This window comes from Catharus ustulatus, chromosome 1 (genome assembly GCF_009819885.2).
Source record: "Catharus ustulatus isolate bCatUst1 chromosome 1, bCatUst1.pri.v2, whole genome shotgun sequence".
NCBI classification, from domain to species: Eukaryota; Metazoa; Chordata; class Aves; order Passeriformes; family Turdidae; genus Catharus; species Catharus ustulatus.
In genome coordinates this window covers 30,058,731-30,074,115 of record NC_046221.1, presented here as the reverse complement: position 1 = coordinate 30,074,115, position 15,385 = coordinate 30,058,731, and the positions used below count along the sequence as shown (strand labels likewise).

General features: G+C 36.8%; 1 protein-coding gene across 2 annotated transcripts in view; it reads left to right on the top strand.

The window, feature by feature from the left end:
* Nucleotides 1-15,385, top strand: part of AGMO (alkylglycerol monooxygenase) — a 199,422-nt gene that overhangs the window by 66,135 nt on the left and 117,902 nt on the right. For both annotated transcript variants that reach the window (XM_033076983.1, XM_033076975.1), the window contains exon 4: nt 14,284-14,387. In XM_033076983.1, coding sequence (XP_032932874.1) covers nt 14,284-14,387 — 104 coding nt within the window. The remainder of the gene's footprint in view (nt 1-14,283; nt 14,388-15,385) is intronic.

The following is a 15,385-nucleotide window of genomic DNA, read 5'->3' as shown; positions in this document are numbered from 1 at the left end:
GGTTCCTTCTAAGATTCCTGATTGATGTGAACTGGAATTTTGAAGCTCTTCATGCAACCTCAATGTGCCTGCACCTGGAGTGCTTGAAGAGCTTAGACTTTAATTGACCAAGATGATATTTAAAATGTAAATACATATAAATGCAGAATGAAATCTGAAGTTTTATAACGTGTATGATAGGCACAGTTTGCTTTGTCTCAATATTATTGTGTGTGGTACCAAATTAGAGTGGAGAGTGCTATTGTGGAAAATAGGTATAGATAGATGTTGAGTGGATTGCTCTGAAGTCTGTAAATCTTCACTCAGTTAACTTTTTCAATAGATTATTAGGATCAACATCAGATTATACCCCACAACTGGTAAAGTTTCCTTTGCTAACAGTAATCTAGATCTGTTGTCACAGAAAAACCACATTCATGTTAGCCCAAACTTCAAAATAAGCTGTAGGCTGCATGTAAAAATTGCTTGTATAGTTTTGAAATAATTAAAGGCAAATTGGAATCTTAAGAGATGTTACTTTTTTTCTTCCACCTGTGAAATACCATTCTGGTTTTAAATTTATTGCTTCTGAATTGTGTCACATCTTAGATGAAGGAGAGATTTAGACATGGTTGGTGCAGTTGTAAATTAATGTGTCATGCAGTCTGTGTGACTGCAAGTTAGTCATGCCCATTAATTTTCCTTCAAAATTTCATTTTTTAATGCAGGAAATATGGTTTGACTTTAGATTTTGTTTGTATCTATTAGCACTTAATCCTCTAGATTAACTTTTTGGGGATTCGCTTGGGTTTTTTTTCTTTCCTTTTTTATATGGTTTGCTATGTCATTGGTATTGTTAAAGGCAAAGCTTCTGTTACACCTACCAGTTTCTCCTCTGGGTTGGCAGCACTGTAAATTATTAAATAGAATTACAGACAGTGTCATGATAAGTTTTAATGTGACAATGAAGTGAGAGCATTGATCTTATGTAATTTGAGTCAGAAAAATCTGAACAGGTAAACTATTTGTAACTTCTTACAGCTGAATAGGAACATAAGTAATATTAGTAACAGAAAAAAGGCCATCTGGTCCAGCTTGCTTGAGTTTGCTTGCCTGAGTTTGTTTGCCTGGTTGATCATAATCTCAACCACCTGCTTTTCCACTGAGCTCTACTTCACCAGCCCTATCTAATTCCAGAAACAAATGTATCTGTCTCTTATACACCTTTATAAATCTTTCCTTATAACTTTGAATATTCAGACCTTATGTGGTCTTATGGCACAGAAGATCCACAAAGTCTCAAAAGAGATCAGAACTGTTAGGTACTGTATGCTCAATAAATGCACAGAAAGAAGTGCTCCTAATCTAAGAGTTTGTAATCTAGTTTCAGAGGAAATATGTGGATGATGAGGAGCCCATTGTAATAGAGTTAGATGAACATCTATGTGGTGATATGATTGCCCTTGCAAAATGCAGATGGTTTTTGTTGCTTTTAGATTTGGAAATAGACACCTGTACCATTTATAATCTGTTCTGAAATTCTGCTAAAAATTTTTTTATCATTATATCAAGACAATACTGTCTTTCTTGCAATGTTGGTGGGGAAATTAGAGTATTTAGTACTCTTAAACTACAGTTCTTTTTTTGGCTAGTAGCAGAAGGAAGGAAGGAACAGGTCTGTGAAGTAAGATTTTCTTTCTATAAACTGAAGAAAAAAGAAGTTTATTCTTCTGACCATGTCTTTCAATTCCACTTGCTTTATCAGACATGCTTGTTTTCTATAGCAGTGGTTAAATAGTTGGGAATGTTATTGAAGTGGGATTAAAATTATTTAAACAATTACTTAAATTTTTATCTGTTTCTGAAAGACGTCTATCTTTATATCCTTTAAGTTCTTTATAAATATATGTGAATTTGCTGTTGTGATGTATTTCAGCAACTATATAAGTTAGGTTTGTTTGTGTTTCTACAATGTTCCTCCCTGCCTTTTTAAATTTTTTTTTTTAAATTCTTCTTTTGTCCTGCTTTTCTCTGCCTTGAGGTGAAAAAGAGAAGGTTCCTGTGCTATAGCCACTGTCTTAAGATGTTATGATATTTGAACCTGCCAGTTACACTGATATGATAATCTAGGTCCTGATTCCCAGTGTAAGCTCCTAGCAATTCCTCTGGAGTTTTGGCTAAAGAATGTTCTTAGCCTGGACTGGCACAGCTGTGCTCTGCTTCCCTCTGGCCACTGTTTTGCTGCCACTGAGTGTCTCTTGGCTGGGAACTTTAAAAAAAATAAAAAAATTATCCATTGCTGAGGTCTTCTATCAAAGACTAATTTAGTGGTGAGATTAATATGGGATAGTCCTTTAATTTACAAGGTTTGAAAGCTCCCATGCTGGGTATAGAGATAATAGGTACTGGAGTGCATATAAAATATCCTATGAAATTACACATAAATGCTTATTGAACAATATGTCTTAACACACTGTAAAACTTTGTACTTACAAGTATGTTTTCCATTAAAAAATCAACACTTTTCAGATAAAGATTCTCTGCTTTGCTCTCCTCCTCCTCTGCTAGCAGTGGGTGGAGATTGGCTGTGGAGTAATAGCACTTTTTTGGTCGGCTAGAGTTGAGCTTGGCTCAGTCTATCTAAAAAAGCCCACAGCACACTCATTTTGAGTCAATTCTTTTGTCTAGCAATGGATTTTAACCAGAGATCTCAAAACAGCAAAAAACCCTTCTATTTTTATATTGAAAATGAAATACACTACATTTGCCAGATAATAATCACACTATATAGAGTAGAGTAGCCTATTTTTCTTTGGCAGATCTGTTTCCTATATACAACTTTAGTGGTTGAGGTAAGCCTGCAGTCTAGTATCCTGCACTTCATAGCTTTAATGCTGACTTTTGTGTGATTGGAAAGTACAAAATACAACAGTTGCATCCTGCATTGAGCTTTCAGTCTTAGCTTGTTCTGTAGCTTAGAGCAAACAGATAAAGGATAAAAAATGAAATAATTTATAGGGGGATGTGTAAAAATATCATAATTAATCAGCTAAAATTCTTTTTTTTCCATATTTGCTATTTTCTGTCTCTGAAATCCTTTCCCTTCTGTTAGCTCTGGTACTAATTATCCAGCCACTAGCTATTGGCCTTTAAAGGCAGAAAATGAAACATCATTCAGGAGACATGTGGCTGCCAAACCCAGTGAGCATGTAGGAGGAGTGCCTTTACAGGTCAAGTGCTATAGCTGCTCTTTGACAAATCAGTCTGAATTAGCATCATAGGAGTCTGTTGGTATTCCTGCTCCCCTGCACGTCCGGCTTCATCTGTTAGCTGCTGGTGTTGCCAGCCATTGTTTTGCACTCCCAGACCTTCAATCTGTTTCAGTGCTTGCTGGTAATGCAGGAGTACCTTCAGCTCTCCAAACTTATTACCAAAACGTACAGCATATGTTGAAATGAACTCCGTACCTGAAACTCTACTTCATGTGGCTTCACCTGTCTTCAGCTAGTAATCATTTATCAATATTTAGGGGAAAGAGGAAATGTAGTATAGACTTATTCCTCTGACTGATATATGGATACTGATACTGATACTTCTCCTCTGATATTTGGAGTTTCAAGAATTAGCACTAGTAGCAAGGAGCACCCACGTAAAAGGTTTTCTTAAAGACTGTTTCATGCCTTTTGGCTAAATGCAAGCATGCTGCCAGTACCTGTTCCCTGTGGATTGCTCCAATGTTAAGACCTATTTGTGTAGTCCTGTCTTAGGCTCATGTCTATTCCATGCTGAAGAGACAGGACAGGGAGTGATTTGAGACAAAACCCTGAAGATAACATTCTGGTGTTAGAGCAATTCCCTAGATAATCCCAGCTGACACACTTAGGCGTGCGCTCTACAGGTAGATCCCAGCCGGGTGGAGTATGGAGGCAAGCTTGTACTTTCCTTCACAATCAAATTGAGACTGCCTGCTTTGACAATTGACTGTGTTGTACTCTCTTTATCTTATCTGTCTAAATGGCTTCCTTGTCCTCCTTGTTAGAATGAGAAGTGAAAAAGGCTATTAAAGTTTTAGCATGCTTAATAGTGTCCAGAGCATCCAAAACAGATGCAGTGCCATAGGTAATTACTTGATGGACACAGAGGATCTATGGTCAACTATATGCTCTTATGAGTGGTAGCATAAAATAAGTGCTGACAACACCGGTCCAAATGTAGTTTGTGGAAGCGCAGGTCTCTTTTAGCACACATCACACATACTACAAATTAACTGGATGGCTACTAAATACAATGGAACTGCCATTGTTTAATAAGCACAAGTCTTTCCCAACATCTCTGGAAATTTCTATAGATTTTCTGCAAATATAGTTTGCATTTCCACAGATCTGTCATTCAGGAACTTGGCTTAATAAGTCATTTAAAACACTTTGGGATAGAAAACTGGAAAGCCAATTCCTCTTTACTAACAGAATAAATTTACTTATCAGTATTAATTCTTACTATATCTAATTTGAAAAAAACGACGAACCAAATAAATGAATGCAGGAATTCAGCCTAAAAGGTGAAAGGTACATGAAGGAACCATGGATATTTCCTGTGAAAAAGTCTGTTTATGTTTATGCTTTCAGGTTAGATGACTTGAAATAATTCCAGTTCATGCTTCTCTTTTTTTTTTTTCTTCCTTTTTTTCACCCTTGTGTGTGTATTTCCCTGGAATTTTTTGGATGTATTGTTCTGAGGGGCAAAAAAGAAAGATTAATGTGTCTGGGTTACTATCAGTTATTGTTTTCTTCCTAATATCCTCCAGCTTTATGTTGCTTTAACGCATGCACATATAGAGTTTTGAACATTGTGGGAAAAGGTTTCACTGGTATCAATTCTTGCCATTTAAGTGCTTCCCTTCTGAATATTGCCTGCCAAAGTATGTGGTATCCTGCAGAGCAAGAGGATGAGGACATAGATTGCAATGAAGCTGAACAGTTTGCACTTCCTAACAGTGACACCAGACATCAATCTTTTGTAAAGACAGCCCAGAATACAGGAGAAGGAGAACTCTCACCCCCACTCCCCCACACAAAAAAAACACAAAAGGAGAATTATCTGCTCTTTTTTTTCCCCATTTCATTTCAGCAATTTCCTTCTGAGATCCTCCAAGATGAATATGTTCTCAAATTGCATAAGCTGACATTTCAGTGGCTGAGACTGTTTTGGGGAAAGAAAAAAAAATAAATGGAAAGAACTGAAATAAAAATTGGTTTTTAGGTTGGTTTTTTTTTAATACCTTTTTTTCCTTTTAAGATTTTATTTAATTTAGTCTCAGTTCTCTTTTTATCATCAAGCTAATGAATACAGTGCTAATTTTGTCACAGTTAATGCATTTCACATGTCTATGCCACAGTTAGACCTCAGTATTCAGGAACACTGTCATAATATACAGGTTGGCAAATGCTCAGAACTAAAGACTGCCAGTGCTATAATTGACCATACTGGGAGAAGCGTAAGTCAAGTCTGCAGCTTGTATAAAGTGGCATAGACTTATAGAGGTCATTTTGAACCAGCTGCTGGGGATCTTCTTTTCACAGAAATTTGTTACAGGTTTCATTTTAATATATAAACGTGACTTCACCAACACGATGATACAGAGTTGTGAAATTAATGAGCCATATTCTCCTCTTTGTAGTAAAAAAAGGTGCAGAAAGAGCAAAGTGCTGCAAAAAATTTCTACTTCAATGAATTTCAGAAGTTAAAATATAGTGTATCACTCAGTCAGGAGGCTGTGAGTTGTAACGTGGATAAACCTTGCTATAACCAGGAGGAACACTCACTAAACAAAGGGTATTTGAAAAAACTTGAGGCCAATATTTGTGGGAAAGACTTGACAGGACTTGGGACTGGGTTCACAAAGAGGATTTTATGCTATGGTCTGGTTATCCTTGAAAGTGCCATGACACCATTTTATTTATTTATTTTTTTTTAAACAAATCAGAGCTATTTTAACACTTTTACACATAAAGAATCTGTTATGAAATCTGTAACAACTGGAAAGCAGAATACCTGAATCAAGCATAACACACATGTGAAAGAGACAAGTGAAAGTGCAACAGTTGCTGCCATCATGATTCCTGATGGTCTAGGGACTCATGTCTTTGTTACAGAAAATGTCCAGAGCTCAGGCAAACAAAGCTTTGACCAGCTGCAGAGCTTCTCCAGACAACTGGAGCACTTGAAAATTGGCTTCAGGAAGGTGTGAGGAACAGGCTGGTCAGGCCAGTTGTAGCAGAATATTTGTGAGAGACCTACTGTGGACTGAAAGACTTGGCAAATGTTCCACTATTTTCAGAGTTAACTTACATACACAGTACTAAAACTTCATCTCTTCTGTACTGTTCTTCATTTTTTGAATTTTTGCTATTTGTCTTTGTGGAAGTCCAAATCCAACAATTCCATGCTAAAATTGCATTGGATCATTTATCTTCTCAGTATCTTTTTGAACGAAGAAATGCATGTTCATTTTCTATTAGAACTATGAATGAAGTCAGAGATTGAGTCACTGTTATTTGTTTCTGAATCTTACCTAATAACCTTTGTTCCTTTGTGGCTTTCCATGGTGTGTGTGGAAACAGAGTGTTCAGTTCCTGGAAACTGTATGAAAAGCTCACAGGCCGTGGGTTAATACTGTCCTAATGTAATAACTGAGATTCTCACTCTGGTTTACGTGGACATAACAATGCTGCATGAAGTTTGACTCATGAAGCTTAGTTTCCAAGAGATCTGCTCCTACTAAAAAGAGACTGAATCTTTGGATATGCTGTAGCTTTTTCTAGCCTTTCCATTGATGTCCTGTGCTTATGAGGATGCCAGAAAATAACATAAGGCACGTATGGGTTGAGGGGACCATTACTTTTGACCTGGCCAACCTCTGCTTTCCTAACCACATGATCTCTTAAATATTTTACAGATTCAGAAATTATCTGAGTATAATTCACAGTTGCCTGGATTCTTGCTAGAAGGGGATAGGATCTGGCCTGTTGTTTATTCTGGGTAGCATGTGTAATACTTTGGCTTATCTTGATTCTTCCCACGTTTCCCCAGACCATTCTGCATCTTAAGTTTTACAGATCTTATTGTGGATTTTTTTGTGTGGGAGCAGATTTGTGTTTTCAACTGGTATGGCAGCAGATCAAGCAGGAGGTTTTGGCTTGTGCACACATTCTGGAGGCAGGTTTTGTAGAAAGTCACTCCAATTTTTGGCTTACAAACCATGGGAGTTTATACCACGTATTACTTGAGTACAAGTTAGCCCACTCACTCAATAGTTTGCTGACCACATAGAGTAACATAAGAAGAAGCCTGAAAAACAGAGATAATCCTGACTAAAGCTCAGAAAAAGGACATCTCACATCACAGAAGGATCAGATGCTGAACCAAGTGAAATTTACTAATTAAACTGCTGGACTGTGATTATATAGACCATAGGGTGTCTCTTGGTAGTATAATTTTCTTTTGATACTGGCTTGTGACATGCTGTGTGATTGCCTGTCCTGGCATTACCTGGGTAGCACAATATCTATTTCATTGCAAAATGGCTGAGGAGGACTAGATACTGAAGCTGGAAAGATGCTTCTGAGTTGTCCCCCTTCTCCTGACACACCAACTTGACGAGCAATGGCTAATATTTTAAACAGTGGTGGAACTCCTACTTCCTAAAGGCTAAGAACTGATCTGGGTCAGGTACATGCACAGATATGTGCTTCTCAAAAAAATGAGAAGGAGAGAAAGGGTAAGAAAATTATTTGAAGGTGTCTAGTAAATCAAGTCTAGTTCACCACTTGAATTCAGATCTCCTTACAGCCAGTCTTCTAATTTACAAATGTGATTATCTTAAGAATACAAACTGCTGAAACTCACTGTAGCCAAGGCAACAATTTAAGAAAAATGCGTCTTATTAAAAAACCCCCCAAACATAACAAACAAAAAAAGTGTACATTTCCCTGTATACATTCTTCTTAGTGTGTGGTATATAACAGAGCCTTCCAGATAAATTCCTTGGATCTAGTCCTGTTCTCATTAAATCTGCACAGCTCTGTGCTAACACTAACGTAACCGAGGAAAGAATTTTTCCTGTAAGAATTATATTTCTACTAGCAGGAAGCAGAGCCTTTTGGCAAATCACCTATCCTGCAACTCTGCCCGTACAACACTAAAACAAAAAACATAAAGCAAAATTGACTCAGAAGAGTCACAAAATAGGGGCTACGCCATAACAGACTGAATAGGAGAGTTGCACACCGTTCATATCTACTTCTGTTGTGGAGATGGTAGCTGATCTGTTGGATTTCTGCTTTTATGTGAGGTGGATCCCAAATAAGTGCCAAAATACAGGTTTTAGCCGACTTTTATTTTTTAAAAATCTGGTAATTATCCTTTCCAGTAACAAAATTGAAGTGTTACTATATCTCAGGGGTTGTTTATTCAATGCAAGTGTAGAGTCAAACAGGGAATGAGATTTTGTGAAAAAGCTCTGCATGAGAAGGAATTTATTCAAATTCTAAAAAAAGCATCAATAGTACACTGAATTGGGAGAAGCTATTGTCTCCCTTGAAGGCAGAGGCTCTGCCGAGAGACCTCGTCAAATTAAAGGCCTGGGCAATCGCCAGCTACAGGAAGTTTAACAAAGAAAAGTACTGGATTCTATACCTGGGCCAGAACAACTCTGGATCTACAGACTGGGGAATGAGATGTTGGAGAGCAGGAAAGGCACCTGGGGGTCCTGATAATTGTTAGGTTGAACATGAATCAGCAGGGCCCTGGCAGCCAGGAGTGCCAACCCTGTCCTGGGGGGCATCAGGCACAGCACTGACAGCTGGGCAAGGGAGGGGATTGTCCTGATCTGCTCTGAGCTGGGGTGGCCTCACCTCGAGTGATGGGGGCAGTTTGGGGTGCCACAATGTAAAAAAGATACTAAATTGTTAGAGAGGGTCCAAAGGATGGCAGCAAAGATGGTGAAGGGCCTTGAGGAGTAATGATATTAGGAGCAGCTGAGGTCACTTGGTCTGTTCAACCTGGAGAAGAGGAGGCTGACGGGAGATCTCATTGCAGTAACAACTTCCTCATGAGGGAGAAGCAGACACCCCGATTTCTTTTTGGTGACCAGTCATGAAGTTGCATCAGGGAAGGTTTAGGTTGGATATCAGGAAAAGGTTCTTCATCCAGAGGATGGCTGGGCACTGGAACAGCCTCCCCAGGAAAGTGGTCACAGTACCAAGTCTGGTACTGTGTACCAAGTCTGGTACACAGGGCCAGGAGTTGGACTTGGTAATCCTCATGCATCCCTTCCAACTCAGCGTATTCTATGGTTCTATGATTCTATGAACAGACCAGTTAGAAGAAGGCAGAAAGGTAGTAAGTAATCAAACAGTTGGGTTTTTTTTTTTTGTGAATCAGAAAAGGTAATAATTTAGCAGATAAATTATTTAAATGCTATGTATTTTCCTCTCTTTTCTTTGTAAGTAGGGTTGAAATGCATAGAAAAGGAGTGACTGACATTTCTCCCTTCCAGGCCATTTTTCTTTCCTCAGTCATCCTGCAATTTCTACTAATTCTGACTAGAGAGAAGTGGACCCAGGAGATGATCGCTTTTTGATTGCTTGTAGTTGAATGCAGCACAGAGTACCTGCCTCTGAAGCCCTGTGGGTTACACCTGCTTTAGGAACCAACATATTCCACACTGGGGTCATTTGGGACCATGCCATCTCCTAAAAGATGGCTAGCATAGCAAAACTGAAGGCTCTGTTTAAGTAGATGCTGAAGGGAAACTTTCACCTGTTCTCCTAGCCACAGTCAGTGATGACTTTGAGAGAATGGAAACTTTCCATGACTCATCATCTGTATTTTTTTTCCATTTTACTTAAGATCCAGGTCTCATAAAGCTTGTATACGTATTTTAATTAAAAGTTAATCTCTTTTTTTATTTACTCAAGATTCATTAAATCTTTTCAATTTCACTGATTCTGAGGATTTCAGAAAATTATTGTTTTCATTGAAATCAGTCCTTAGAATGACTGTAGGGTTTTTTTTGGCATACATGTTTTCTCCTGTTTTTAATCAAAATGTGTTGGACTGTGGAAGTCACTTAAAATTACCAAAATAACAAGGAAAAAAATCTCATTTTGACACCTCTGTATTATGTATTCTTCAAGAGAAATCTTATGTGCACAATGCACATTTCCTACTACTCAAGAAGAAATACTTCAGAAGTAGTGAAGTATGGCCCAGTCATTGGATCTGTCTTAGGGAGTCATACAAAGGAACTTGATTTGTCATGAAAAATTATTTTTAAATAAAAAAAAATTAAACCTAAGTAAAAATAATTGGTCACCTTATCAATATGATTTTGAATGTGTGTGAAACATTGCATTTTATTAATTAATTAAGAGGAGGAAGAAATGGAGAAGTAAAAAAGAAGGATAAAATCAATAATATTTCTTCATTTTGCAAAATCCAAAAAAGAAGATATATGGGACTGCTGACAAAAGCTTGGCTCCAGCTTCTTGTTAGCCAGTGCTTCTTTGCTGTTACAAGGCTACTAGTAAGTTCCCTCAAAGCCTGTGCTCCTCCAGGCCAGTTCCCTCAGCTTCTCATTTTCTTTCTTCTAATAACAGAGTTTATACGTTGATCTAATGCTAAAATGACAAATCTTAATTTTCTTTTGGAATAAATTGTAGGATACAAACTTCTCAGCTGCTCAACCCCCCTGAGTTTAGCAAGTGCAGATCTGATTGAGATGACATCACAGAGACTTTAAGCACTAGAATGAAAACTGCGGGCCAAATCATAATTTGTCCTTCATTCAGCAATTTCTGTGTAGCACCAATTTTCCTTCATCACCTAGCTACATGGCCTCATTTATTCTCTGTTGGGATTACATGCTTGTTCTTTAAATTGGGTGATGGATGAAAATTTTAATTGATTCAATAGATGGTAGTAGTAATAGTAATAGCAATAGTAATAGTAATAGCAATAGTAGCAACAACAGTAATAAATTCAACAAATATTAACGCCAGTACCAAGATGCAGTTACCCTGTTGTTCCCCAGATGAGAATAGCTTATCACATCTTCATCCATTAACTGGGGAAAGCCACAACAGGAAAGTAGGCCCTTGCTGTGCTGGGTTATAACTTGTATAACTTTCCTCACATCTACTTGAAAAGGAGATGCTACATCTTCACGTAAAGGTAGTTCTTCATAATAGCAGAAGATGCAGAGGTTTTCTGAGACTCATCTGGGTCTCAGGAAGTTAAAGCTGGTCCTGCTGTGAGCAGGAGGTTGGACTAGTGACCTTTGGTGGTTCTCTCCCACCTGAACTATCCTGTGATTCCAAGAGGTTCACTCTCCTCAATCAAAAATAGGGGGTTTGTGTATAACCATATTGAAATTATCTATTTTAAAAATTGTATTTAAAAATCATGTTTGAATTATGAAATGTCAAAAATTCCATTAAAGCATTGTCTCAGTGGCTACTCCAATTCCATCGCCTGCTTTTTTCCTGTGGTTTCACAGTAGGATTTGATAATTTTATAAAATGCAGTAATACTTCCTGTTTTCTGCGTGTATTTTTTTTTTAAATCTATGTCGGAATTGGCTCAGTCTTGCTTTCTTTATTGGTCATTATGTAATAATACATATGAGAAAGTCCATGTGAGAGAGTCTTTTATAATTTTATCCTCATTCAAATAATTTTTCTCATTTTCTTTCAAGTTATCATCATTAGAAATGAAAAAGTGAAACCACAAGTCTTGTGTAGACACATACAATTTCATTTCTCTTGCGGGCAGCTGGTGAGCAGTCAGCTTTATTCCATAAAAATATCTGCTTTTTAGATTTGAGAGATGTCTTTTTGGCATTATGGTTGTAATATTTTTAATGTACTAATGCTTAAAGACTGAGTTTTGAGGTGACCCATTCATGTTATTCTTTTGTTTCAATTTAAAAGTTTTTGATTATCAGTTTCTTTAGATTCATGTTTAATAAAAAAAAATTTTTTCCAATTGAGTCTGCCTATTTCTCAAAGGAATTTAATGTAGTCTGTGCCATTGGTGTCATCAACAATAGGATTAATAAGCAGAATTTAATTTACTTACCTATAACAGAAGTTAGAAATAGCTGTAGCAGTTAAATTGCTTGTGGAATAATTGTTTATCTCCCCAATATTCCTGCGGTGGATTTTTGAATGATAGATCACTTAAGCTGGCTCGTACAACTGAATAACTAACATTTTACCAATATTTGGTTACCTTATTCTATATATAATTGTTAGTGTAAGAGGCAGTTTAACTGAAAAATGAATCCTAATAAAATTACTTTTTAGTAATTCATTTTGAAAACCATTTGACCTTAACTACAATGAAAGTAGACTGTAAAAATCATCATAGATTCACTTCCTTGAACTTTTCATAATGCTGAAAAATGACTGAGGGAAAGAAGAAAGATCCAGTTACTGTACCCTGTTTGCACAGCTGTACTTCATTGAGAGGAGGCTTGTGTTACACACAGTTTGTGATAGGAAGTAAATGCTTTAAAAACAACTAAGGAGACAGGTCTTTAACCTCCGCCTTTTCAGATGCTTTTTTCACTCATTTAGCTTCTGTTGAGGTCTTGAGAAACATTTCAAATACAATTATTATTATTGAATACTGAAGCTCACCTAAATAATTCATTTCCTAGTGTGTGTATTAGGCAGAGACACATTGAGATGAGGTTGGCTGGTTGGGTTTTTTTGGGGTTTTTTTTGAGAGACATCACTAATTATTGATACAGTGAACACTTGTTCCTTCAGGAACAAATGCATTTAAAGAAGAAAGAATTCTTAGACTCAGTGTTAAGTGATTTTTGATAGATGAAATTTCAGATTTATTTCAGCAATTTCAAGCAATTTTTAAGGCCTTAGAGGTAATTTAAAAATGATTTTGTGATGTTAATTACCAAATTGTCAAAATTAATTAGATTTAAAAATCTCAGTTGCTAGCATGCAAGACCGTAACCTCCTCTTACAAGACTGTCTTATCCCCTAGATAGTAAAGATGCCTTCAGATTCGTTAAGAGGATTTTTTTGCCTTACTTTGGAATTACATGTTAATCACCAGACCTAAACTGTTTAGTGTAAACTTGGGTGCAAATATTAAATAATCTAGGCTGCCATTTTAAAATCATTTTATGAATGTGATTCTAATATCTGCTAAAGGCACTTCTCAAATGGCTCTGGTGAAGCAAGGTCACTCTCAATGGGAGTGTGCAGGTGGCGGACAAACAGTCAACTTCTAATTTCTGTAATCAGCTGAGGCTTTGTGTATACTTCATCCCTTGAAATACTTGACACCTTAAATTAAGGATTATGATAAATAAACATTATTTGGGGTAAATTGACAACATACTTTTTTCTTTTTTCCTGTAATTAAGGTAATCCTTACAGCTATATATCTGATGGCCATGCATATTTCTGTTTCAACACCCCGCTTCACGCTAGCCAGGTACAGTTCAGACAGGGTACCCAGATCTGCACTTGGATGAGAAATATAATCAGGATTTTGAGGTATTCTTCATTTCAGTGCAATAGAGATATCATGCCTTCGGAGGACAAGACTGACACTGGTTTTGCTCTTATTCCAGCAATTATTATTTTTTTTTAACTGTAAGAATAGAACCACAGCGCTCCTTTGGCTGGGTCAAGGTTTCCCAGCAAGCATTGGTCTGTTTTTCCATTTGTCACTAGTGGGTGGGCAATGGCTGTGTTTTGTGGTCTGTGGCACAAGTGGGTTGAAGATTCACACATTCCAGAAAAATGTAGGCATAAAGGCTGACACCAGTTAAATTTGATGTGTAACATTTTTGAAATATTTTGTGTCCCCTTCTAGTCTTTAGATGCAAGCATGAGAGCATCCTCAGTCTTTGTCTTCTAAATCCTGTACAAAACTCCTACTGACTCATGTTACCAGAACTAAGATGAGGGTTTTGGGCTGTTTAATTCTCCTCTCACACATCCTTCTGCTCTTCCAACAATGATTTTAGATCCTGCTACGACCTTGCCTTACTTCAGCATGAAATTTACACTGACTTGTGTGCACTGACAGACATGTAACCGTGCCTATATAAACTCAGCTTTGAACATTAGATTTTTTATTATTTTATGTTAATGCAAAATAGCAAAGTTTTAACTGGAGGAGTAGTTGCTTCTAGTGTAAGAAAAAACAAATGGGAAACAAATATTGCTTCTCCAGCACAAACCTCATTATAAATTTTGTGTTTTGCAGAGGTTAATATACTGTGGGCTGCGCACCAAGTACACCATAGTTCAGAAGATTACAACTTATTCACAGCCTTGAGACAGTCTGTAGTGCAGAAATACACCTCCTGGGTAAGTTGCACAAGATTTGACAAACAAGTTTATATCAAGAAGGTTCAGTAAAAGTGAAAACACTTTTCATTTCCCTTCAAAGAATAACATAATTTTCTTAAAGATGTTTGACACTGAAGGTGCAGAAGATTAAACTGAAGAATCTGATAATCATGAGTTTTAAAATATATTCACTGTTGTACAGCAAACATGAAAATAGCTACAAAAGTTAAAGACTAATTATATAACCCTGCATTTATATTTTCATAACTTTTTGAGTAGAATGGAGAATTTTCATTCACTTATTCATGCATGAGTACAGAAAAAGAGCAGAGTATAATTCAACTATTTCAGAATATGTCTGTCTGGCTAAAAGGAGCAGGGAGAGAAATCATCATTAAAATTTGCTTTGGACATGCAAATGGATTTATTTGTCTCTGCTCATTCATGTCATATCAGTACCCTTGTAGGTAAAAGCAGTATGTTACCTAGTGTTATTTCAGATAAAATTAATTTGAAGTGGTGAGCCGTGTACCTATTTATTATTTATATACAGATTTTAAAAAGTATATTTTCTAATACATTGATAAATGTAACGTAATATTTAGGGTTTAGTTCTGCACCCAGGGTAACTGCTGATTTCCTAAGTTGGGCTCTCCTTTTCTCTTCTGACTTGCTTTTTTTAAAATCAGATTGTGGTTTGTCTGGTTGTGTGTTATTCAAAATTAATAACTTCAAAATTTGATTTCTAAAATTAGAGTTCAAAAGGGATATTAAATGTATTTACATATATAAATACTTATATATAATTATATGTGTATTCTCCAATGATATATAATATGGGTGGTGAAGGAAAACCACAGTCCTTTGGCAATTTCTCTATCCAGCCTGTGAGCAAATGACTCAAAGCCAGGAGACTATGCTCACCCATGGAAATCCAGTCTAACTCCATTCAGTTTGGTAAAGTGGATTTGTGCTTACATAACTGAACGTGGACTTAGTCTCTAATTCATAGCTGT